The sequence below is a fragment of the Malus domestica genome, chromosome 05 (assembly GCF_042453785.1).
Source record: "Malus domestica chromosome 05, GDT2T_hap1".
Classification (NCBI taxonomy): Eukaryota; Viridiplantae; Streptophyta; class Magnoliopsida; order Rosales; family Rosaceae; genus Malus; species Malus domestica.
The window spans coordinates 38,885,255-38,910,877 of record NC_091665.1 but is presented as its reverse complement, the minus strand read 5'-3'; the positions used below and the strand labels follow the sequence as shown (position 1 = coordinate 38,910,877).

At 40.2% G+C, this 25,623-nt stretch overlaps 3 protein-coding genes across 3 annotated transcripts; all 3 read right to left on the bottom strand.

The window, feature by feature from the left end:
• Nucleotides 1-489: 489 nt before the first annotated feature.
• On the bottom strand, nt 490-2,362 carry LOC103424356 (berberine bridge enzyme-like 8). The gene has a single exon (XM_029103022.2). The coding sequence runs from the start codon at nt 2,280-2,282 to the stop codon at nt 654-656; it is 1,629 nt and encodes a 542-aa protein (XP_028958855.1). The 5' UTR covers nt 2,283-2,362; the 3' UTR covers nt 490-653.
• A 9,922-nt stretch (nt 2,363-12,284) lies between these two features.
• On the bottom strand, nt 12,285-16,538 carry LOC103454507 (patellin-4-like). Its single transcript, XM_070821937.1, has 6 exons — nt 16,352-16,538; nt 16,138-16,250; nt 13,116-13,763; nt 12,882-13,006; nt 12,607-12,703; nt 12,285-12,542 (listed from the first exon to the last, which is right to left on the bottom strand). The coding sequence occupies exons 1-6, from the start codon at nt 16,536-16,538 to the stop codon at nt 12,285-12,287; spliced, it is 1,428 nt and encodes a 475-aa protein (XP_070678038.1).
• A 782-nt stretch (nt 16,539-17,320) lies between these two features.
• LOC103420533 (berberine bridge enzyme-like 8) lies at nt 17,321-19,097 on the bottom strand. Its single transcript, XM_008358593.4, has one exon. It carries the CDS (start codon nt 19,071-19,073, stop codon nt 17,448-17,450), a length of 1,626 nt encoding a protein of 541 aa, XP_008356815.2. The 5' UTR covers nt 19,074-19,097; the 3' UTR covers nt 17,321-17,447.
• Between the last annotated feature and the right edge of the window lie 6,526 nt (nt 19,098-25,623).

The window sequence follows — 25,623 nt, the reverse complement described above, 5'->3', positions numbered from 1 at the left end:
ATGTAGGGTGTATTCAACAATGTGTGGAGTGTTAATATAATAAGCCAATAAAAGTTATGAATATGAATAATATATATATGACAAATCATCCTTCAATGGTTGTAACTCTAGTTGGCATTTTGTAAGGTTGCAGAAAGCTGCATGTGATCATTTTAGTTTAGTGGTACTTATTTCTAGATTATTGGAAGTATTTATAATCTAATTGCAACTGTTGTTGTGTCTAAGTTCTATAATTTCATTACAATTTACTTATCTACATTACTAATCACTATTAATATTGCCTTCAACTTTACAACATGTTGATAAAAGCAAGTTAGAAAAAGCTAATTAGCCCCCCTAAATTTGTATGACGGAATGTCTTTAAATGAACATGTAAATTTTTTAACAAGAAGATAGAAAAGTGAAACCCCAAAAAATCTACTAATTTTTCAATTTTTGGAGACATTTTTATTGAAACTTGTAATAATTAAGTACTAACAAATTGCAATATTGGAAGCAATATCTTTCTTCTTTTTTATTTCTTTGGCTGATTAAAACATAGAGTACAATTTTTTATTTTACAAACAATATTAAAGATATACATAAAAAAAATATAACAAACAAGCTAAACAATGACCAAATCAATCACAATGCTAGTTATAACTATTTCCTCTTTAGAGTGGAAGAGTTGGGATACTTTGTTCATTCCTAAAGAAATTACCAGGATCGACCTTGGTCTTCACATTCACCAACCTATCAAAGTTATGCTTGAAGTACTTAATGCCATAAACTCTCCCCTCCAAATAGCTTGACATGCCATTAGCATTATGGTTGATCCCAATGTCAAGATCCTTGTAGTTGTAAAAGGCTTCCCTTGGATTTTTGGAAACAAAAGGAGTCATGTACATGTGGAGCTTTCTTGTCAATTCAATATAATGATCTGATGCCTCGGTCCCCAGTATGTCCCAGTTTGTTGCATACTGAACCTTCCAAAGATTCCCAGCTCTATGAGGAAACGGAGTTGCCGACGCCGATATCTCACTCATTTTTCCGCCGTAGGGGTTAAAGGTCAACATTGGTGCCTCAAGCTCAATCATTTTCTGAAAAATCCACTTCAAACCAGTTTTTGGAATTGGTTTTTTGACGTAGTCTGATTTTCTTTTCAAGCGTGTAAGCACTTGAGGTGTTCTAGAAAGCAAAGCTTCAGTAGATGTCCCAGTTGGGAAGCTCGTCCAGAAAAGCACAGATTGAGCCCAGCTCATTTCGGCGCAATCAGATTGCTTCAAACCCAATTCAGGGAAGCTCTTGTTCATGATTGAAAGGAGCCTCTCAGAGTCTCCGAGAAACATGGCAATAAATGAAGCCCTAAGAGTCTTATTGTTTTCTCCACTACTATTTGAACTAGTACCATTTACAACATCCATGGTAAGCCTGATGAACAAGTCATCGTCAAGTTTATCCGCGATATATTGCCAACGGTAGACAATGTCTGTCGCATTTTGTTCCAGGGTTCTCGAAACCCTGAAAACAGTAACTATTTCTGGAACTCGTACAAGATTAATTTTATACGCGATCACAACTCCAAAGCTGGCTCCTCCGCCTCCTGTAATGGCCCAAAAAAGGTCTTCTCCCATTGATTTTCGGTCGAGAAGTTCACCATGCACATTCACAAGTTGTGCATCAACTATGTTGTCAACTGACAAGCCGTACTTTCTCATCATATTACCATATCCACCGCCACTGAAGTGGCCTCCAACGCCAACTGTAGGGCAAACACCAGCGGGAAAGCCATGGGTTTTGCTTTTCTCGGCAATTCTATAGTAAACTTCACCAAGAGTAGCCCCAGCCTGGACCCATGCAGTCTCGGATTTGATGTCTACGTGGATGGACCGAAGATTAAACATGTCGAGGATGAAGAATGGAACTTCAGCCACGTACGATACACCCTCGTAATCATGGCCTCCACTTCTAATCTTCATTTGCAAGTTATGGATCTGGGCACAAACAACGGATATTTGCACGTGGGACTCATGCAATGCAGTGAGGATGAGGAAGGGTTTTCGGGTTGTAGATGTGTTGAATCGGAGGTTTCGGATGTAAGATTCCAAAACGGATGAGTAGGAAGCATTGTTGGGAGAGTAAATTGCTGGGGCAATTGGGTGAGAAGGTTGGGAATGGTTTAGAAGGCAATGAACAAAGTTCTCAGGATCAGCTGAAGCTGAAGTTGCCCATGAAGTAGATAGAACCAAAAGAACTGAAAGCTGAAAGATATGTGGAAGCCTTGGAATTGCCATTTGTAGCATATATTTTGAATGGAAATTGTTTTTCGTTTGTATGTATATGACCTATCTCTAGATGTAGGTTGGTATTTATAATGGATATGGTTTTGACCGAGACAATTTCCCAAATTAAGAATAGATTAGGAATTATGCACGTCACCTCCCCCATTTTGACCTGTCGTCTGTAGAAAATTCAAAGCAAAAAATAAAAATTAAATTATTTCTATGATCATGTTAGTACAAAATTAAGGTTGTATAACTTGAATGAGGATCCTAAAAATTCTCAAATCATGTTTGTTAATCGTACATTATACGGTTAGTTTTCATCAGATACTATTCATATTTAATTTTAAATAAAAGTATTTAAAATGATTTCTAACCGCACGATGTATAATGAACGAACACGATTTGAGAATCTTAGGATCCTCACAAAGAGGATCGGAGAGGATCCTCATTCTTATAACTTGCAACTACATCTACATATATGCAATATTATATGTTTTTACATGCTTTTGTAATTTGGAGGAAAATAATTAAGGTCATCTCCAACCGACCAGGCCAAAGGGTTATAAGGCTAAAAATAGTTCGAAATGACATAAAAACCGTCTCCAACTGAGGGTTAGGCCAAAGGACTTGTGGGCCCTACCGGGCCAAAACCACCAAATCAGGCCAGTGGGATGGCCATTTCCAGCCAACAAGCCAACCCGATGAGCCCAGCCCACTTTATTTTTATTTTTTTGGATGAATTTTTTTTCCTACACCATTTCTCACATACTTTTAATCATTTCATACTATCTTACCTCATTTTATTTCAATTCTTCACATTCTATTCTCTTCCAATAATCTTTCTTTTAATTTTTTCAATAATTTTCAAATGGCCACCTCTTTCAATAATCTTTTAATATGTCGGAAACTTTTATTTTAATATGGTAGTTTAATTTAATTAACTATTCAATTAAAATAATAAATTATGTTTGGCCTATGGCCCTTTGCCCCCCCCCCTTGGTTAGAGATGGTTTTTTGTCAAAGGGTTATGTTTAGCCTATGGCCCTTTGGCCCCTTCGGTTGGTGATAGTATAAAATATGGGCTGACACTGTTCATTAAAATATAATTTCTTGCAGAACTATAAGGCTAAACATAGCCCTTTAATCCTTCTTCGGTTGAAGATGGCCTAAGTAGCATGCGGAAGGGTTAGATTTCATGGTAAGGAACTAGCTTGGGGCTGTGCAGATTTGTGCAGTTTCCTTTGGCTTTTGATGGAAACTCCAAGTTTAACTGTCTTTATTTTTTGTTGCTTTTCCATTGTCTTGGATGAATATCCATCTTGGTTTTTCCTACTGCTACAATAAAAACACAGCCATAAGGACAAGAGTGGAAGGTCCAGATCCTTTCCTTCATATAATCACCATTCGAAGACGAGTGCTTACATACACATTCACTTGCTGGGATTTGTCATCATTAACCCTTAACTCATGATCAATATGTGCAGTTATGGTCATTTTCGTCAACTCTGTCAGAATTTCCGTCAAAATGAGTCATGGTAGAAGAATCGTTGCTACAATTAGGTTAAAGTTGGAGGACCATGCTCCAATTAGGTTAAAGTTGATGAACTATTACTCCAACATGTTAAAGTTAAACGACAATTGCTACAATTTTTTTTATTTTGTTTTTCATATTTGTCCTTTGATTCAACCTCACATGCGCGACACGTGGCTTATTTTGACGGAAGTTCCAACACGTGGTTCATCATGAATTTTTAATTGAAAAAACATTGCTCCGTCTCAATTAAAGTTAAGAAATTATTATTACAATTTCTTCTTAAAAAATCACATGGATCGCGTACATCGATTCATCAAAATGTAACATAAAAAAAATCAAATAGCAGTCAAACACGTACTTGCACAGCTATAGCGGTCAAACTCTACATCTGATCAAGTACGTATATGATTACGTTACGATGTTATACTCGCTTATTTCCATTACTTTTTGTGATCAAGAATCTATCAACTAAACCAGATCGTTAGGCAGATAACTACGATATATGTCACCAACGTTATCCGTTTTCCACTTATTAATTAATGCAAAATCTGCGCTGCCAAGAGAGTTTTGCATCAGTCAAAGCACAACAAAATAATAATCCGAACGGATGGTCTAATGATAAATGACTGATTTTAAAACGTTTTTCAAACTAAAAATCGAAGGTCTTGGGTTCTAAACTTGTTGCTGGTGTGGAAGTTACGCTTGTGGCCAAAGAAGGCTGAAATGCATATGTGAATCTTTTAGACCGTCAGAAAAAAAAAAAAAAAAAGCACAGCAAAATAGTCAAACAAACCATAAACTAGATAAAAGTCAAATATATTATCACTGACCAGGCTAGAAGAATCCTTTGGAGCTCGGAAATATTATTAAATGATTAATCTGGGTTCATGTCAACTTATGCTAATGAGAGAATAATACTAAGTGAGACACGTTGCTTAAAACTCAAACGCTGCGTCACGCAAAATAAAATCAAACCATGCTTAATTGCTAAATAAAAATTCTCAAAATAAAATATAAATGAATTATTAGTAAATAATTCAATCCCTATATTCGATCAAATTAAAAAAATGAAAATCTAAGTCCTCTGGTTGAATTGGTAAACATGTCTTACACTCAAGTTCGAGACTACTTTCTGCTAATTAGTATTTTGTTTTCTATTTTTTTTTTTTATAAAGAATGAAGATCACCAGGGAACATCTCAAATATTATTGCGTGTAAATTGAATTTCAAACTGCTGTGCATTATTTCTGGAAGCTAGTTGACAATACACGCAAAAGAAAATAATAATAAAACCTTTTATTGCTCTTACTATTTTTTTTTTTGTTAAGAAAAGTTTGGGGATAGGGGATGTTATCCCATCCCAAGGTCAAGGCATGCAATAAGTCTCTTTGTGAACTTACAGAATGAGTTTTAGCTCATATTTTAGTTTTTACATATTGCCTATCAAGAAAATTTGCTGGCAACGGAACTCAAACTTAGACCTTAATCTAGCGAAACGATCTTTACCAACTCGACTAACCCTCGTTGACTTATTGCTCTTTTTATTTTGATATCAAGGTACGTATACATGAGAGCATGCAGACATCACTAGATAACCCATAAATTTGATTTAATGTGATATGTGGCCATGCACGATGGAGTGGAGTATGTGGAGACGCAAATCCTCATTTTTGTGGATAAACTCTTTTGTGTTTGTGGTGAGGACGAAATAATCTTTGTGGCTGCCGAAATGGCTGCATCCTCCGCGTTATTTTTCAATAAAAGTAGCCACAGACTCCCTTCCATCAAACTTTATATAGACATACGGAAAATAGTATGAAATGGAATTTTCCACCATGCAACTTCTTTCCGCAACAAAATAATTTCTTCTTTCTAGATTTGAACGTGAATAATAAACAACAGAGGTACTAGCAGATTTCTCTTCTCCTCTTCTGAACTTGTAAAGAGTTGTCAATTTTTTTTCTAATATTTTGAATTTAGTTTACTCATAAAGTTTTATAATTGGTCAATTTATTCCTTTAATTTTAATTTTAGCCGATTATTCCACTAAACTTATATAATTGGTCATTTTCCTCTCTCACTTTAACTTCCATCCTAAAATTCAAACAAAAAGTGTATGTTGAACTAGCGGAAGAGAAGAAAAAGAAAAAACCAATTAGAATGAAATTACCTTTTTTGCAATTATAAAATTAAAGTTTATGGGAAAAATTAGCTAATTATAAAAGTTCAAGTGGGGTAATCGACTAAAATTGAAGTTTAGGGGGGAAATTGGCCAATTATAAAAGTTCAAGTGGATAATCGGCTAAAATTAAAGTTAAGGGAGAAGATTGGTCAATTATAAAAGTTCTGAGTAATTGGCTAAAATTAAAGCTCATGAAAACAAACTAACTTTTCCTTACAAGTTCGAGAAACAAATCAACAAATACCTCAAAACAATATAAAGGCACGTACAAATTTGCAGTTAGTCAAGTTTTTTCTAATAGTCAATCATTTTCTAAATTGTACCAAAATTGGTTCATTATGTTGAGAGTTGTCCCACATTAGTGAGGGACAAGGTTTGCTATGTGCTTATATGGTATTGGGCTACTCCTCATATTGCCAATTGGTTTTATGGTGGAACCTCAATTTCATCATGGTATCAAAGCGGGTTGTCCTCGTGTGAAGTCAAACAGCCACACGCGCTCCACGTCACCCAATTGTTGTCTACGTGTAGGCTTGAAAATCCGCCACATGTGCGAGGGCGTGTTGAGAATTATCCCACATCGGTAAGGGACAAGGTTTGCTATGTGTTTATATGGTCTTGGGCTGCTCTCCATATTGCCAATTGGTTTTATGGTGGAACCTCAATTTCATCATGTTGAGAGTTATCCCACATTGGTTAGGGACAAGATTTGCTATGTGCTTATATAGTCTTGGGCTACTCTCCATATTGCCAATTGGTTTTATGGTAGAACCTCAATTTCATCATGGTATCAGAGCCAAGTTGTCCTCGTGTGAAGCCAAACGGCCACACGCGCTCCACGTCACCCAGTTGTTGTCCACGTGTAGGCTTGAAAATCTGCCACACGTGCGGGGGCGTGTTGAGAGTTGTCCCACATCGGTGAAGGACAAGGTTTGCTATATGCTTATATGGTCTTGGGCTACTCCCTATATTACCAATTGATTTTATGGTGAAACCTCAATTTCATCACATTACATATGGGATCGATGGTAGGATTCAACCCAGTTCAAGTGGTGAGGTTGTCATTGTAGACTAGAATTCTATAACAGCAGACGCGCACCCAATGTGAAAAGTATATCGGTTGCAGCCTCTGTATACTTCTTGTATGATCCTATTTTGGTCTACGTATTAGACCTTCATGATGTGCAATCCTTTTTTTTTCTTTCTAAAGAACCAACTAAGGGCTTCGCCACAACAGTCCATTCTTTCCAAGGTCGGGGTCGGGAAGACTCACAAAGACATGATGTGCAATTTGGTTAAGATATTCTGCTATTGTAGAAAAACTATCAAATTTGGTCCAAATTAAAGGTAAAAAATGGATTAGTCAGAAAAGAAACCTAATCTTTCTAATCTTAATGTTTATTCATGACTAGTACGTTTAATTTCTTCAGTGTAAACAAAATTTAAAAGTTGTCATTCATTTCTTACTTCAATATACGTTTCATTGCTTTAACATACATTAAATTATTGAGTTAGGCAGCAAAGCCACCCTTCGGCTAGAGTAGGCTCCATCCCAGTGCTCTTGGTTAACTGAGAGTTCAACTGTTTTGTATTTGGAAAAATAACCACAATTTGTACCTCATATAGAATTATAGTCACCCTTTTAAATTTATGATAATTATAACCAAAAGTTGACATAAAAATACTAATATACCCTTAAAATTACCAAAACGCAAAATTAAACTATGCAAACCACCGTAGACGGATTCAACGGATTCCACTTCCCCTTCAATTGGATTCGAAGTCAGAGCCTTTGAACACAAAATTCCTAAATCCTTTAAGCTATCACATTTCAAGCTCTTTTAGTTCTTCTTCAGTCCTATATGAATCCAATTGACGATTTTGGTCTTCTGTTTTTTCTTTTTCTACTCCCCATTCTTTTACTTATGTCTTCCAAAACTTAACAACGTTCTGAACAAAAAAATTGACGATTTTGGCAATGTAAGATAACGTTCTAAGAAAAGACTTAGAGTACTTAGATCTAACGGCGGACATGACACAGGACCGAGCACAATGGCGTTCTAGGATTCATATAGCCGACCCCACTCAGTGACTTGGATTTTTCAAGTCTTCAACCGAGAAGTTTTCCTCACTCGGGAAATTAAGGGAACCCTACCTCAACCTACATGCTTCACTCACAAAGCTTCAACATACAAGCTTCAACAAAAGAAAAAATTCAAAGAACTTAGTGCAGAAGGCATTGGTGTATTTAACACAATACGTTGAAATGAAGCATAGTTTATTTATTGATATCTCTGATAAGTTACAACTATGTACATGTACATGAGCCAAAATAAACAAACAAGAGGGAGCCTTCACAAAGGTTGCTTAGGAGAAGTCTCAGCAGTCGGTAGAGCCCCAGAAAGAGAAGGCACCAGAGGGTGATCATTCGGAGCCTCAGTACTGGACAGAACCTTAGAAGGAGGAAGCATCGGAGGTTGATCATTTGGAGCTTCATTACACGGTACAGCCCTAGAAGACGAAGGCAAATGCCTTTGGAACAAACCCACAAACCTTTGATAATCAAGTAAAATCTGACCATCAGATTCCTGCATCTGGTCAATCTTCCTCTTCATGTTTGTAGCATAGTCATGTGCGAGCATGTGCAACTGTTTATTCTCATGCTTGAGCCCTCTAATCTCCTGTTTGAGACTCATCACTTCAGCCGCCAATGATTCAACTTGACGGGTTCGAGCAAATAGGCGTTGGGCCATATTAGACACAGAACCTGCACACTGCACACTGAGAGCCAGAGAATCCTTAACAGCCAACTCATCAGACCATTTGGAAAGTAGTCTGTTATCTTTGGGAGTGACAAGGTTCCTGGCCACCACCGCAGCGGTCATATCATTCTTCATCACCGAATCCCCAACGGTAAAAGGACCAGTAGGAGATATGAAGGATGGGCGCCATATGTTGTCTTGAGAAGGTATGTCCACCTCTTCACCAAAGTTCAAGTCAAAACGACGGTCAGAGAGGCCAGCCATTTTCCTGAGGTGTTAAAGAATAGGTCAGACAAATCAAGATTTCAGAAGTGCAAGAAGGGAATTTCTACATGTGGCAATGCAAGTGTGCTTTGAAACGTAATGCATACCTCTATAAAAAGCAGCACGCGACGGAGCTTCAGAAATCGAAGAGGCACCTGCTTTCTCAGAAGAGGCGTCTGCTTTATCAGAAGATGAGCCTGCTCAGAAATCGAAGAATGCACACTTAGCTTTGCAGAAATCACGGGCAATTTGTCGATGAGCTGATCTCAGAAATCTAAGCGGCGCTTGCTTTCTCAAAAGTTGCGCCTGCTCAGAAACCACGAGGGCCGATCTCAGAAATCGAAGAGGCACCCACTTTTTCAGCCTTGTCAGTACCTGTTACATGCACACTCAACTTTGCGGAAATTACGGGCAATCTGTCGAAGATTTCTGGTGAAGTAGAAAGCACGTGACACGCAACATGGACGTTGGTTCAAAAATCGAAGAGGCACACGCAACATCAGCTCATGGGTACCACAGATAACTTTACCAAAGATCTCTGACAAAGTTTAGACACGTGAAGCTTGCAGCTCCCACTACATTGCTATGACCAAGATGGGTAAAAGAATAGCAAAGAAAGAGCAACATGGCCGTTGGTTCAAAAATTGAAGAGGCACCACTTTCCACACGCAACATCAGCCACATGCACACCTAGCTTTGCAGAAATCACGGGCAATTTGTCGAGGAGTTGATCTCAGAAATCGAAGCAGCGCTTGCTTTCTCAAAAGCTGGGCTTGCTCAGAAACCACGATGGCCGATCTCAGAAATCGAAGAGGCACCTACTTTTTCAGCCTTGTCAGTACCCGTCACATACACACTCAGCTTTACGAAAATTACGGGCAATCTGTCGAAGATTTCTGGTGAAGTAGAAAGCACGTGACACGCAAGAGCCAGATTTCCTTGGATAAAGCTTGTCTGTAATCTTCACACGCAACATCAGCTTTCCAGATACCACAGACCACTTTTTCAAAGTGCTCTGACAAAGTTAAAACACATAAAGCTTGCAGCTCCCACTACATTGCTATGACCTCAAGAACCAGACTCCCAGTAGGATTGCTTTCTCAAAAATCGAAGAGGCACCGTTCTCCGAATCTCGAGAGCCAGATCCCCGACAGGACTACTTTTTCAAAGTACTCTGACAAAGTTAAAACACGTGAAGCTTGAAGCTCCCACTACATGGCTATGACCAAGAAGAGTAAAGGAATAGCCTTACTACTTGTTGTTAGGGAGACTCCTATATATGTCGACCTCCATCCCCAACGGACAGGCAGACCTGCAAAAATGCTCAACCCTTCCTCATATCTGATAGGGCACTCCCAACAAAGCCTCTCGAAATACTCATCCTTCTTTCCCCCTGATAATACCTCTGCAAACAAGCTACACCAGAGCAAGAATATCTCATATCATCAGGGTTAAAAGCAAGAGTATCCCATATCATGCTTTTTCCTTATCTTTTCCTTTGGCATTGTTCTTACCTGCAAGACAAGGAGAAATAGAGCAATCAGTCAGCACTTGGAATCAAGCTTCCAGTCAGGAACTGACTGCCTGGAACCCCTTACCTGATTACTTACCTGGCATTGCTCTCGAGTACTCATCTTCAACATCTTATGCTTCCAGAGAAGATACCACATCTGCCTGAGAAACAAATAGGGCAAGTGAGAAGGATACAAGGAAGCATGTGGAGACAAGCGTAACAGCAAAAGTATCCCATATCATCAGGGTCGAACGTACTCTAGATTTGATGGACTTGTTTTGACCCTCAAATTCTTCAGTCGGCCTTATACTCTGGAGGAAACCATAAAACCCTCCAACCAAGTTCAAGAATAAGCATGTGGAAAGTTACTTCTTCAAAAGCAAAAGTATCTCATATCATCTCTCCTCCTTTTTCTTCTCTTTATCCTTCATGATGCCTGCAAGATAGGGAGAATGAGAACAATCAGCCGGAACTCGAAATCAAACTTCTGATCTGGGACTGATTGCTTAGAGCGTTGATTGTTTACCTTGTCTGCCACATTTTTCAGCAGATCTCCTAACTCGGCGACTTGGGGGACTCTTACTACATGGTTTGTATCGCGCTTGACCAAGCCTGAAACTACAAGTAAGCTTCAAGTGAAATTGATACATTACCTTGTGCATCTCCACCGGTTAAAGATACCACCCCTGGATGGAGGAAGAGTACTCCCAGAGAAGATCATTTGTACTAAATCATTCACTTGTTCTCACTAAAGGAGAGCTTGAACCTATGTGTAAACCCTTCACAATTAATGAGAACTCCTCTACTCCGTGGACGTAGCCAATCTGGGTAAACCACGTACATCTTGTGTTTTGCTTTCCTATCTCTATCCTTTTACATACTTATCCACACTAATGACCAGAGCAATCTAGCGAAGGTCACAAACTTAAATACTTTCTGTTGCACCAAAGTCCTCACTGATTTTGTGCATCAACAATCCTTAAGTCCTTACCTTTTTGCATTGGTAATGAATGAGTTAACAGGACATATTCAAGATGATATTCCTTGGTGTATGCCTTCGCAGACGATATAGTGTTGATAGATGAAACTCAGGAAGGGGTAAATGCGAAGCTTAACCTTTGGAGAGAAATGTTGGAATCTATAGGTCTTCGCCTAAGCCGATCAAAGACAGAATATATAGAGTGCAAGTTTAGTGCAAATGGATGCCAAAATGAGTTAGGGGTGAGGACATGAGACACGGAAATACCAAAGAGTGACCATTTTCGCTTCCTAGGATTTATCTTGCAAAAGAACGGAGAATTAGATAGAGACCCCGAATGGCACAGAATGTTGGGCGGTGAAGCATCAACACGTACACAAAATGGGTGTAGCAAAGATGAGGATGCTTTGTTGGATGTGTGGGCACACGAGAAAGGATAATATTAGGAATGAGGATATCCGAGGTAAAGTAGGAGTAGCCGAAATTGAAGGAAAGATGAGAGAAAATCGGTTACAGTGGTTTGAACATGTGCAAAGAAGGTCTACTGACACTCCAGTTCGAAGATGTGACTACGGGACAGAGGTTCAGGGCCGAAGGGGTAGAGGAAGACCTAGGAAAACTTTGGAAGAGACCCTAAGAAAAGACCTAGAGTACTTGGATCTAACGGAGGACATGACACGAAACCGAGCGCAATGGCATTCTAGGATTCATATAGCCAACCCCACTTAGTGGGAAAAGGCTTTGTTGTTGTTGTTGTTGCAACCTTTTGCGGTTCAACTCTTTCTCTCATAAGGTGGAGCACTTCTTGGCCTTGTACCGGTACAGAACCTTCTTCTTCTTGCGCGAATTGTTCTCGATTGTCAGGACAACCTTCCCGGGTTCGTTTCTTCGGAGAGTGTTGCGAATTGGGCTTTCGTTAGACCCCATTTTCTTCTTCTTCTGAACAATAATGGTGTACGACCCCTCATCAGTTGGAACAAATTCCTCCTTGTAATTCACTTCCCATCCTAAAACAGTCAAGTCCCACAGTAATGTGCTACAAACCTGCTATCAAACACCATTAAAATTATCGATTTATAGAAAAGCTCATGAGGAAAAACAATCTAACAAAACATAAATCAGCGCCATCTTCGGCAGAAAACTCGCTGTCGTTGTCCCTCTTGAAACCACCGTACTGAGCAGGTATCTCCTGAGTTGGAATGTACCTGTTGTGGACAATCACAGCTCATTTGTGTAAGCATCAGATAATATCAAAACATTCCCCTATACTATATACATTGCCTTTTAAGCGGTTCAGATACACCGTCAAGTTCTCTTAGATATTTCAGCGCACATCGTGCCGTTAAATTCAGCAACGTATAAAAAGTCAGGGAAATCACTTACTTGAGAAGGGTTTCAGTGACCTTCGCGGGGCGAGCAACGACGAACTTGCTCTTGGTTCTTTGAGTCAAGAAAGGAGATAGCAATGCATTAAGTGCATAATACCAGAAAGGAACATTTATGAAGATCTGCAGATCATCATAAACCATATAAAACCCGTCAAAATTCTATCCAAGTCATGCTAAATAATCGCAAATAAATTCGATTTCTGAAGCGAAAATGTGAAAAAAGACTTACCTTTTTGGCAACCAACTCATGGTAGTTGTCCTGCAGAAGCCCAACAGCTTGCTTTGTGGCAATCCGGAGCTCCTTCTTCACCGGACCGGGAGAGTTCTTGAGGTCGTTGATCTGAAGCAGAGAAGTGACACCACCAGGCCTCAGATCAAGCTTCTGTACGCTCTTCTCCATCAGCTGGAGCCTCCACCTTAGGAATTGCCCTCCATTCTCCTCATTTCCAAAAGTCATCTGATAGAGCTCCTCGTTGTCGAAAACCCCAAAAATGTTGTAGCAAACGGGGTGGCCTTCGCGATCAACGCCGTTCAAGTAAGCGGCAAAGCTCAGATCGGCACAGACATCCTCATCCAAAATCGAATCGATCTTGGACTCCTTCCGCCATTGAAGGGTTTTCTTCAGCATCTCAAAAGCCTCATTAACCTTGAACTCCCTAGCCCTTAAGAACTTCAAGAAAACAACATCAATGCCCTCAAAACCCTTACCCAGGAAAAGTGGCACTCCCCAAAGAGAGATATCCTTGTCTACTACTTCACAACCATCTTCCGATTTCTTCACCTCCTCGCCTTCTTCCGCTTCCTTCTCATTCTCTCTAGCTACTTCCTCTGTCTTTTTATCACATACCTCATGTGGTTTCTCTTCCTTTTTCTCATCCTAAAAGGTAAGATTGCGACCCGGGAAGCCCAGTTTTCGACCCAGGACGATAAGATGAGTATGATCTTACGGGCCTTACAGATGTCTGGCCTCCAAATCCTGATGTTAGCACCTGATCTTGCTCTACCTTGTAGTTTTTTTTTTATGTTCATACATCTTGTATGTACAAGGATAAGACCGATGAAAATTGTGAAAGGTATAGAAGAGCGAAGCAAGAGGCGAAGAAAGCTGTGAGAGAAGCTAAGTTAACGGCTTATGACGATATGTATAAGCGACTAGATACCAAACAAGGGGAGTTGGATATCTATAAACTAGCTAGAGCAAGGGAAAAGAAGACAAAGGACCTAAACCAAGTGAGGTGCATCAAGGATGAGAATGGAAAGGTTCTTGCTACAGAGAACGCGGTCAAAGACAGATGGAGAGGTTATTTTCATAATCTTTTCAATGAAAGACATGAAATGAGTACTTCTTTAGGGGAGTTGAGTAACTCAGAAGAGTGTATAAACTACTCATTTTACCGTTGAATCAGGAAGGAAATAGTGGTTGTAGCTTTGAAAAAAATGAAGCATAGAAAAACAGTGGGCCCAGATGATATACCGATCGAAGTGTGGAAAGTCTTGGGAGAGACAGGTATAGCATGGCTCACTGACCTTTTCAATAAGATTTTGAACACGAAGAAGATGCCAAATCAGTGGCGAAAGAGCACTTTGGTGCCTATCTACAAGAATAAGGGCGACGTACAAAATTGCATGAACTATAGGGGTATTAAGCTAATGAGTCATACAATGAAGCTCTGGGAGAGAGTTATTGAGCATAGATTGAGGCAAGAGACACGGGTTTCGGACAACCAATTCGGGTTCATGCCAGGGCGCTCAACCATGGAGGCAATCTATCTCTTACGAAGATTGATGGAAAGATATAGAGATGGGAAAAAGGATTTACACATGGTCTTTATAGATTTGGAGAAAGCGTATGATAGGGTCCCAAGAGACATTCTTTCGAGGATTTTAGAGAAGAAATGAGTACGAGTAGCATATATCCAAGTTATAAAGGATATGTATGATGGAGCAAAGACTGTCGTAAGAACTCATGAAGGACAAACCGAAAGCTTCCCCATAACTATAGGATTACATCAAGGCTCATCCTTAAGTCCTAACCTTTTTGCGTTGGTAATGGATGAGTTAACAAGACATATTCAAGATGATATTCCTTGGTGTATGCTTTTCGCAGACGATATAGTGTTGATAGATGAAACTCAGGAAGGGGTAAATGTGAAGCTTAACCTTTGGAGAGAAGTGTTGGAATCTAAAGGTCTTCACCTAAGTCGATCAAAGACAGAATATATGGAGTGCAAGTTCAGTGCAAATAGAGGCCAAAATGAGTTAAGGGTAAGGATCGAAGATCAGGAAATACCAAAGAACGACTGCTTTCGCTACCTAGGATCTATATTGCAAAAGAACGGAGAATTAGATGGAGATCTCAACCATATAATACAAGCTGGATGGATGAAGTGGAAGAGTGCATCCGGCGTGTTGTGTAACCGTCGTATGCCACTGAAGCTCAAGGGAAAAGTTTATAGGACGGCAATAAGGCCGGCGATGCTGTATGGCACAGAATGTTGGGCGGTGAAGCATCAACACATACATAAAATGGGTGTAGCGGAGATGAGGATGCTTCGTTGGATGTGTGGGCACACGAGAAATGATAAGATTAGGAATGAGGATATCCGAGGTAAAGTAGGAGTAGCCGAAATTGAAGGAAAGCTGAGAGAAAATCGGTTACGGTGGTTTGGACATGTGCAAAGAAGGCCTACTAACGCTTCGGTTAGAAGATGCGACTACGGGATAGAGGTTCAGGGCCGAAGGGGTAGAGGAAGACCTAAGAAAACTTTGGAAGAGACTCTAAGAAAAGACTTAAAGTACTTGGATTTAACGGAGGACATGACACAGAACCGAGCGCAATGGCGTTCTAGGATTCATATAGCCGACCCCACTTAGTGGGAAAAGGCTTTGTTGTTGTTGTTGTAGACATCTTGTATGTACATTTTCATATATTTTATAGGATAAATTACATAATAGCCCCTCAGGTTTGAGGTCTATTACAATCTCATACAACATCTTTAAAACATTGCACTTTCATACCTCAAGTACTATTTTATTTCAAAATAATACCTCCGTTACACTTTCCATCCATTGATCCGTTAAGTGCTGACGTGGCTGCCAAATGTGTGCCACGTGGCAAAAATAATAATTTTTTTTTTTGAAAAATCTGAATCTTCTTAAAAAAACAAAACAAACAAAAAAAAAACCAAAACTTAGAAAACGCAGAACCACCACCGCAACCTCTCCCTACCCCTCTTCTCCCTCCTAACCACCTCCCTCTCCTCCACTCTCTTCTCCTCCCCTCCCATCCAAAAACCCACCCCACCCCCACCTTCCCCGAGCCTTTTCTCCTCTTCACCCCCACCATTTTTCTCCCTTCTCTTATCTGTAACCTCACCCACAACATTCCAACATATTCAAATCATGAAATTAAACAACAATTTTCTCAATTCATACACATAAATCCAAGAGTTTGACCTTAGGGACAGCAACCACCATTCCTTGAAGCTCTGGAGTGAGGACGACCTGGCATCCCAGCCTTGAGAACCCTAGCCCTAAAGTTCCTCTTCAGCACGTACTCCTTATCGTAGGACCACGAACCGCAGACCGCAGAGGGAGGTGGCTCGACGACAGGAGCTTGTCGCCGAGGGCAAGGTTCGCGAGAGCTTGTCATCGCCGAAGCTTATCGTCGCGGGGGGGGAGGGTAGTCGTGCCGCGACGGGAAGGGCCTCTGCGAGGTGGGGTGAGGTGGGTCGTCTAGGAGAGGGGGTGTGTAAGTTTTTGGGTTTTTGTGTGTGGGTGTGTGTGGAGGGGAAGGGGGGTTCAGCTTTTGCTTTTGCTTTTTTTTTTTTTTTTTTAAGAAGATTCAAATTTTTCAAAAAATAAAAAAAAAAATTATTATTTTTGCCACATGGCACACATTTGGCAGCCACGTCAGCACTTAACAGATCAATAGATGGAAAATGTAACGGATGTATTATTTTGAAATAAAATAGTACTTGAGGTATGAAAGTGAAATGTTTTAAAGATGTTGTATGAGGTTGTAATAGACCTCAAACATGAGGGGCTACTATGTAATTTACCCTATTTTATAATTAAATACATTTTCTTGGTTTATTAATTATTGTTTATAATTTAATTAAAAAATTTAAAAAAAATTTAAAAAAAATTTGTAAAAAAAAGAAAAAAAAAAGAGTTTGAGCGACACAAGTACCTGTGTTGCGCAAAGACTTTTGTGCGACACAAGTTACACCTTCGTCGCGCAAAGATCTTTTGCATCATGCAAGTTACACTTTCGTCGTGCAAACCCTAGTTTCACTAGCTTTGCGTGAGACGAAGATTTCATTGGGCTAATTTTCAGGCAACGTTTTTTGACTTTGCACAAAGAAGGTACATGTGTCGCGCAAACTGTTTTTTGTACTAGTGAATATCTTTCTTCTTTTTTATTTCTTTGGCTGATTAAAACATAGAGTACAATTTTTTATTTTACAAACAATATTAAAGATATCCATTAAAAAAAACATAACAAACGAGCTAAACAATGACCAAGTCAATCACAATGCTAGTTATAACTATTTCATCTTTAGTGTGGAAGAGTAGGGATACTTTGTTCATTCCTAAAGAAATTACCAGGATCGACCTTGGTCTTCACATTCACCAACCTATCAAAGTTATGCTTGAAGTACTTAATGCCATAAACTCTCCCCTCCAAATAGCTTGACATGCCATTAGCATTATGGTTGATCCCAATGTCAAGATCCTTGTAGTTGTAAAAGGCTTCCCTTGGATTTTTGGAAACAAAAGGAGTCATGTACATGTGGAGCTTTCTTGTGAATTCAATATGATGATCTGATGCCTCGGTCCCCGGTATGTCCCAGTCTGTTGCATACTGAACCTTCCAAAGATTCCCAGCTCTATGAGGAAATGGAGTTGCCGACGCCGATATCTCACTCATTTTTCCGCCGTAGGGGTTAAAGGTCAACCTTGGTTTCTCAAGCTCAATCATTTTCTTAAAAATCCACTTCAAACCAGTTTTTGGAATTGGTTTTTTGACATAGTCTGACTTTCTCTTGAAAAAGCGTCGCACTTGTGTTCTATTAAGCAAAGCTTCAGTAGCTGACCCAGTTGGCAATATCGACCAGAAAAGCATAGATTGAGCCCAGCTCATTTCGGTGCAATCAGATTGCGTCAAACGCAATTCAGGGAAGCTCTTGTCCATGATTGAAAGGAGCCTCTCAGAGTCTCCGAGAAACATGGCAATAAATGAAGCCGTAAAAGTCTTATTGTTTTCTCCACTACTATTTGAACTAGTACCATTTACAACACCCATGGTAAGCCTGATGAACAAGTCATCGTCAAGTTTATCCGCGATATATTGCCAACGGTAGACAATGTCTGTCGCATTTTGTTCCAGGGTTCTCGGAACCTTGAAAACAGTAACTATTTCTGGAACGCGTACAAGATTAATTTTATACGCGATCACAACTCCAAAGCTGGCTCCTCCACCTCCTGTAATGGCCCAAAAAAGGTCTTCTCCCATCGATTTTCGGTCAAGAAGTTCACCATGCACATTCACAAGTTGTGCATCAACTATGTTGTCAACTGACAAGCCGTACTTTCTCATCATATTACCATATCCACCGCCACTGAAGTGGCCTCCAACGCCAACTGTAGGGCCAACACCAGCGGGAAAGCCATGGGTTTTGCTTTTCTCGGCAATTCTATAGGAAACTTCACCAAGAGTAGCCCCCGCCTGGACCCATGCAGTTTTGGATTTGATGTCTACGTGGATGGACCGAAGATTAAACATGTCGAGGATGAAGAATGGAACTACAGCCACGTACGATACACCCTCGTAATCATGGCCTCCACTTCTAATCTTCATTTGCAAGTTATGGATCTGGGCACAAACAACGGATATTTGCACGTGGGACTCATGCAATGCAGTGAGGATGAGGAAGGGTTTTCGGGTTGTAGATGTGTTGAATCGGAGGTTTTGGATGTAAAATTCCAAAACGGATGAGTAGGAAGCATTTTTGGGAGAGTAAATTGCTGGGGCAATTGGGTGAGAAGTTTGGGAATGGTTTAGAAGGCAATGAACAAAGTTCTCAGGATCAGCTGAAGCTGAAGTTGCCCATGAAGTAGATAGAACCAAAAGAACTGAAAGCTGTAAGATATGTGGAAGCCTTGGAATTGCCATTTGTAGCATATATTTTGAATGGAAATTGTTCTTAGTTTGTATGTATATGGCCTATCTCTAGATGTAGGTAGGTATTTATAAGGGAGTTTTAACGAAATATTTCCGATACTGTTAACTTTTAACGAAAATGACATTTTTACTCCAAAAAGTCACTTATGATACTATTCACTTACAACATTTTTTTATCATTTTGATTAAAACTCAAAGTTTTCAAGTTATTTTCATTAGTTTTGAATATGGGTTTGACCAAGACAATTCCCAAATTAAGAATAGATTAGGAATTATACACAAGTCACCTCCCCCATTTTGGCTTGTCGTCTGTAGAAAATTCAAAGCAAAAAATAAATATTTAATTATTTCTATGATCATATTAGTACAAAATTAACGCTGTATAACTTGCAACTACATCTACATATATGCAATATTATATGTTTTTACATGCTTTCGTAATTTGGAGGAAAATAATTAAGTGGCATGCGGAAGGGTTAGATTTCATGGTAAGAAACAAGCTTGGGGTTGTGCAGATTTATGCAGTTTTTGTAGAGCCAAAAATAATCACAAGGCGACACGTGGATTTTTGGATAAAAGATGACAAAAATACCCTTGAGGTACAACGGGATTCCTACGCGCAAGCAGCAGGCAATCATCCTTCAACCAAATCAAAAGTGCCGAAAAATAGGTAACAAGTTCAAAGTTATTTCATCCATCCTCATCCTATATTTTCAACAAGGTAATTATTTCATAACCTTCAAAACATCCCATATAAATTACATAACCCCCAAAATATTTATTCCAAAAATGTGTTGATTAACCAATTAATGGATTAATTGCCTAATTAATCCATTAAATCACACATAAACCATAAGTTACACCCTATCCCTATAAATAGGCTCCCATTTTCACCAAAATATCATTCCAAGATACTTGCAACGTTCTCAATACTCTCCAAACACTTTTCTCTCTAAATTCTAACTTTGGCATCGGAGGTTCTTCGGCCAAAGCCCCTTCCCCCATTCATCGTGGGCGCGTGAGACTCTTGGTCTTGACCCAAAGGTGTTAATTGTTTTGTAGGTGCAATTTTGTCCAAGATCAAGGAGGAAGAAATTTGCATCCACAAATTGGTGCTTTCATTGAGAGAAGAAATCCACACTCGTAGAAGACTCTCGCATAAAAAAGGTTTTTCTCTATTTTCTAGTCTACTTGTATTTTTTCGCACGTTCTTATTATTAGAATTTTTTTATTTGCAAAGATTCTTTGATAAAACGTAAAAGAATAATACAATGGCTAGAAAATTAGAAAATTCCACAAGTGAAAATTTCAATATTCAAAAAATGGGACCACGGCGATCCATGAGGCTAAATGTGATCATAGGAGCGGCACCATCGTTACTGGGCTCCACCATGGCAACCACCGCGGTAGCCACCACGGTCACCACTACCCGCGACGAGGTCTATGGCACCGTTACCACAACTTGATAGGATTAAAAGCACACCACAAAGTAGCACACCACAAAGTAGCACACAAATGTCCTATTGATTTTCCTTATTAACAATAAGATTTGTCAATTGTAGCATATGAAAATAAGGGTCTTTCCGGCAGAAGATTGTTTTATCTAACTACTTAAAATGTCACAAAAACTAGTTGATGTTCATACTGACCAACCACAAAAAAATAATTATTAGACCAACTTACACTTATCTAAATTCTACGAAATTTTACATGAAGACACTAGACACACAGAGCTATGATCACACAAATGTTTGCGATTTTTGGAGTTCATTTGCTATTTAAATTAAATCGAACAAAAACAAGACAGAAACAAATTTTAAATAGTTCACAAATTAAAAAAAAAAACGAGTTAGGGGAATTGCTATCCACCACCAAATAATCATGCAAGCATGTTATGTTTCATTCAAATTCCTTTTATTTCCGAATGAAGATGCTCAAGTTGGCTCAATGTTAGAACTCAACCTATTACTCTTTCTTATGTAGTATGTTAAGAGAATGGCGTTTTCAACTTAACTTAGTCCCTAGCATGCAATCTAGAATGACATGTTCATAGATTTAACAAGTATAAATCATTAAGAACGAAAAGAGTTTGAGTCATCACAAGGCATCGTAAGTACTGGCGTTGTTTTACTTATCCTAGAAATTGGTTCACATGTTAATCGCAATTAACAAGTACTACTCCAGAACATATGTAGGTCCTCATTCGACAAGGGTAGGCACACACATATTCATAGCATTAGAATCCTAGATATGCTTACTATGTATGCATCTATAGAAAACAAATAAAGAATTCATCAATGAGACAAGTAGTGAACCAATTTTCATCCATTCATAAAAGTAATTCATACGAAATGTCATAACAAACTTGCAATCATATTTGGGGCTTCAAAACAGCCCCTAACTACTAAAAATTTAGCTACACACAATCCTTAAGTTAAAACAAAAGATAGACATGAGTTTGAGAAGATAGAACCGAAAGAAATCGACTGAGGCCTCCTCATTTTTTCCTTCCTTCCCCAATGATACTTTTAAACCAATTCTTGTTGCATTATTTTCTTCCCCTTAACTCACCCACTAATAGCCATTTAGTGATGACAATAAATGAGAGGAAATGGTAAAACAATTGTAACTCTTTGGGTATCCTTTATGCCAATTACTCCCTCTTAATCCTCATCTTTAATTCCATTCCCTTTTATATTTGAATAAGTGTCAGCTGACTTGTTCTTGGCTGCATCAGTTTTGGCTGCTAGATTTATTGGGTTTATTGCTTTCATTGCAGTTACGAACTGCTCAGCCTCTTGGTACCCTTTCAGTGTTAAAACAGCCATAACTTCTCCTAGAAAAATGATATTAACAATCCGCGAATTGCTCCAGAAAATAGACATTTGTAGCTTTCCAGGCATATAAGGATCATTCTCTAATTCATTTTGAGCTGTTCACAACTTGCTTCCAAAGTCAGCTGACCTGCACATGCAGTTTTGACGAATTTGTTACTTAAAATCCAACTTGTGCTATTTTTCTTTTCTTTGCTTGACAAATCCTAGAAAACACAAAAACAAAGTAAATAGCTCAAAAATATAAGGAACTAACTAAGAAAAGACAAGTGAATTTGATGTAAAGTATATATAAATATAAGCTTATCACAGCCCGAGCCGTGCCATCCAAGGCTCATGGCACCAAGGCCACAGCCCAAGCCATGTCACTCCAAGCCCAACGCGAACTCAACATGTTGCCAATCCGAGCCCAAGCCTCGCACCCATGTGCATCACACTCTGAGCAACCTGCTCCCGTGGAGCAGCCCACTCTCTTGGCCCAACCTGCTCCCGCCGAGCAGCCCACTCTCACGGCCCAGCCTACTCCCGCCAAACAGCCCACTATCATGGCCCAGCCTGCTCCAGCTGAACAACCCACTTCTGTGGCCCAGCCTGCTTCAGCCGAGCAGTCTACTCTCATGGTCCAACCTGCTTTCGTGGCCTAGTCTGCTCCTGTGGCCTTCCAAGTAGCCCAAATCGATCCAAGATTAGTTCAACCGTCTTGGTTTTAAATTTTCGGACCGACGATCAAACCGGGAGCATTTTCACCATATTCTTCTTCGGATTTAACATTTCCCAACTCAAATCTCACGCCCGGAGTCTACCACACTTCCACTGCTCAAGAAGACGCATCCATCCCAATGTTATCAAGCCAACTATCATCGCTCTACTACCAAGCATTGAGCAGAACAGTAAGGAGATGGCCACAAGCTTAGATCTGGCAGAGGAGAAGCGCGAGCAGACCATCGCCTGTATCTCAGCTTACCAACAACTCATTTCCAACTACAACAAAAGGGCCAAGATCCGGCAGTTCCAGCCCGAATATCTAGTCCTAAGAAAAGTCTTTATCACTGCCCGCAGATAAGGCTCCAAAAATATCGATCCCATCTGGGAAGGTCCGTACAAGATCAGCAGAGTAGGTGTCAAGAGTAATTACACCCTCGCCACCATGAAACGATAAAAAGATCGAAAAGCAGTTGAGCGCCTACAATATGAAGAAGTACCATGTGTGACCTCCCGTTACATCAAAACCCGAAGACTCAAGAAGCTCGATGGGCATCACCTCACAAGCCGAGGACTATCTAGTTGTTATGCAGTTCCTACCTTAAAGCTAAGTTCTCGTTCGTTTCACTCGTTTTTTAATGAGGAATTCAAAAGTAATCACAACTTAGCTCAGCCGCATGCTTACAACAACTGATCTCTCATGCACTTCAAAAGAAGACTGTGCCCTTCTTAGGGACTCATCGCAGGAATTGCGCCCCCTGAGAGACCAACCATGTTCTCCAGTGCGAGAGGGTAAACTAATTACTCTCCAATGCGATAGGGTAAACCAATTCCCCAACACCCATATGGGTCAGCTCTCCAAGACGAAAGGATAAACTTTACACTCTGAATATCCAGACGTGGATGAGCCTGGTTGTCCTAGTATAACTAGATGCACGATGGCTTGCGTTGGGATTCCTAGAAGTAGCCACAATGATTTTTTTCAAGACTTAGCTAACTGAAGGATTTTAGGTCTCTTGGCCTAATCCGTGGGGAACCAGGCCCTAGAGACGAATGGGGCACATTACGCAGTACGCCCTACAGACGGCTGCCTTGGAACCCTAAAGCTACTACCGAGTGCACTAAGGTAGCCTACGGTTTTCGAAAGACTGTCTACGGCTTGCCCTTCGAGTAGTAAAACTGCGCTAGACTTATACAACCGCACATTCTTGTGAAAGGTTAAACAAGCTATCGCACATATATGAAGCTTTATCCACTGCCGAAATGCTACGTAGTCGATAAGCTTCACCCCTGCCAAGCGTGGAACAACTTACACCAAGTCCTAAAGTGTTGTGATACTTGCTACGCAACCTACAGAATTGGAGAAAGCCGTGGTTTCGCTGACTTGTCTGCTTCTGTAAGTAAGGCATCCGACTACCAACCCTATGGCTAACAACTTGGCAAAGTTTTACACCAACATCTACGGCTGCATAGGCTACGCGAGCTTGTCTGCTTATAAAAAAGTAGCATGCCTGCCACTGGTCTATCAAGTCTAAAGGTTAGGGCATGAACAAAAGAAGCAAAGATGAAGAAAAGTGAAAGAAGCATGTTTATAAACAATTAGCAAAGGCCGAATGAGTTCAAGCAAAACAAAAGCTACAAGGAAAAACAAATAAAATCCTAAAGGCTACCTATAATACTACAGCAGCTTGGACATCCCACGACTACTCGGTCGCCACACCTTCAGCAGCCGCGATGCTCTTAGCAGCAGCATCATCCGGCGCTTCTCCCCCGGCTGCCCCAGCCTGGGCATTAACTTCTCCAACTACTTCACCAATGGAAGCCTCAAAAGTAAAAGCAAGCAAGTCTTCAAGAGAAATAGAGAAGGTCTCGAAACCTCAAGCTCATCCTTCTCACCCTTCATCTGCTCATTCTTTTCAAGCAAACCAACACGGACACGCTGCAACTCATCCACTTCCTTCTTCGAACTTTCATTGATCTTCAGTACACCTTGAAGTTCCAACACTTGGGGTTCAAGCCTATCAATGACCTTCTTAAAGTGGATCACTTGATTATAAGCTGCAATCGACTCTTCCTCCTTTGCATAAGCAGCGAAACGAAGCTTAGAAACTGTAAACTCAAGATCTTGAATCGGAGGTATGTAATATCCAATCTCCTTCTTTGCACTTTCATACTTAACTTGGATCGCATCAAGCTTAGTCTTCAAGTCAACAATATCTTGGCGAACGGTCTCAAGCTGCAGAGAAGTGGGGGCAAAAATATTAGACCCCTTCAAAGCAACAAGCTCAGAATCCAACCTCTTGATCTCCTCAGCTGAGGAATAAGCTTCAGCTGCCATAGTATTCGCCACCTCCTTGGCAGCCTTACTATATATACATCATAGCAAGCAGAGTAGTCCTTCTATATTGGGTCGTATGCTTCCCAAAGGAACTTGGGCAAACAACCTTTCTACTGCCATCAACAAACTTGGCACAAGCGTCCATGTCTTCAAACATATCTAGTTTCAAAAGCACATAGATCTCAGCAGCCTCCCCAGAAGCAGGCTTAGTAGATTTCTCACAGCTGCCCACGCAAGTAGTCTCTTCCCTCCTAGCAGGCGAATCAGTCTCAGCAGCAAAGGGAGTGGGCCTTGGCGCCACTTTAGCAGTAGAGTCCACCTTATCACTATTCATAGTAGCAAGCCTCTCCAAAGGTGAACCAGACTTAGCTCCCAACAGACATCTTGGTACAGACTTCGACACTGGGGGCATGATAGGACCTTTATGCTGAGCAATCTTATCAGCAATCGTACTAGCCATTCTCGACATGGCAGGCGCCACAGGCTCAGATCTAGCAGCCTCATTTTTTTCTTCCCATTGGAAGAAGTTATGTCCATCACAAGCATCTCGGCAGCAGGCAGACCCTCATGAGCAGCGGATGAAGTCTTCAATTTTTCTCGACCAGCATCTCTTGAGCAGGCGGGGAAGATCTCTTCTTTCCATTTTCATTCATAGTAGGCTCCACGATAGCGATTA

Excerpts from the sequence above, each read along its gene's own strand:
- LOC103420533 (XM_008358593.4), bottom strand. The coding sequence starts at position 19,073 with ATGCTACAAATGGCAATTCCAAGGCTTCCACATATCTTACAGCTTTCA.
- LOC103424356 (XM_029103022.2), bottom strand. The coding sequence starts at position 2,282 with ATGCTACAAATGGCAATTCCAAGGCTTCCACATATCTTTCAGCTTTCA.
- LOC103454507 (XM_070821937.1), bottom strand. The coding sequence starts at position 16,538 with ATGACAAGCTCTCGCGAACCTTGCCCTCGGCGACAAGCTCCTGTCGTC. Across the intron at positions 13,007-13,115 it reads ATGAGTTGGTTGCCAAAAAG|ATCTTCATAAATGTTCCTTT; the intron begins GTAAGTCTTTTT and ends GATGATCTGCAG. Across the intron at positions 12,704-12,881 it reads GTCACTGAAACCCTTCTCAA|GTACATTCCAACTCAGGAGA; the intron begins GTAAGTGATTTC and ends TGTCCACAACAG.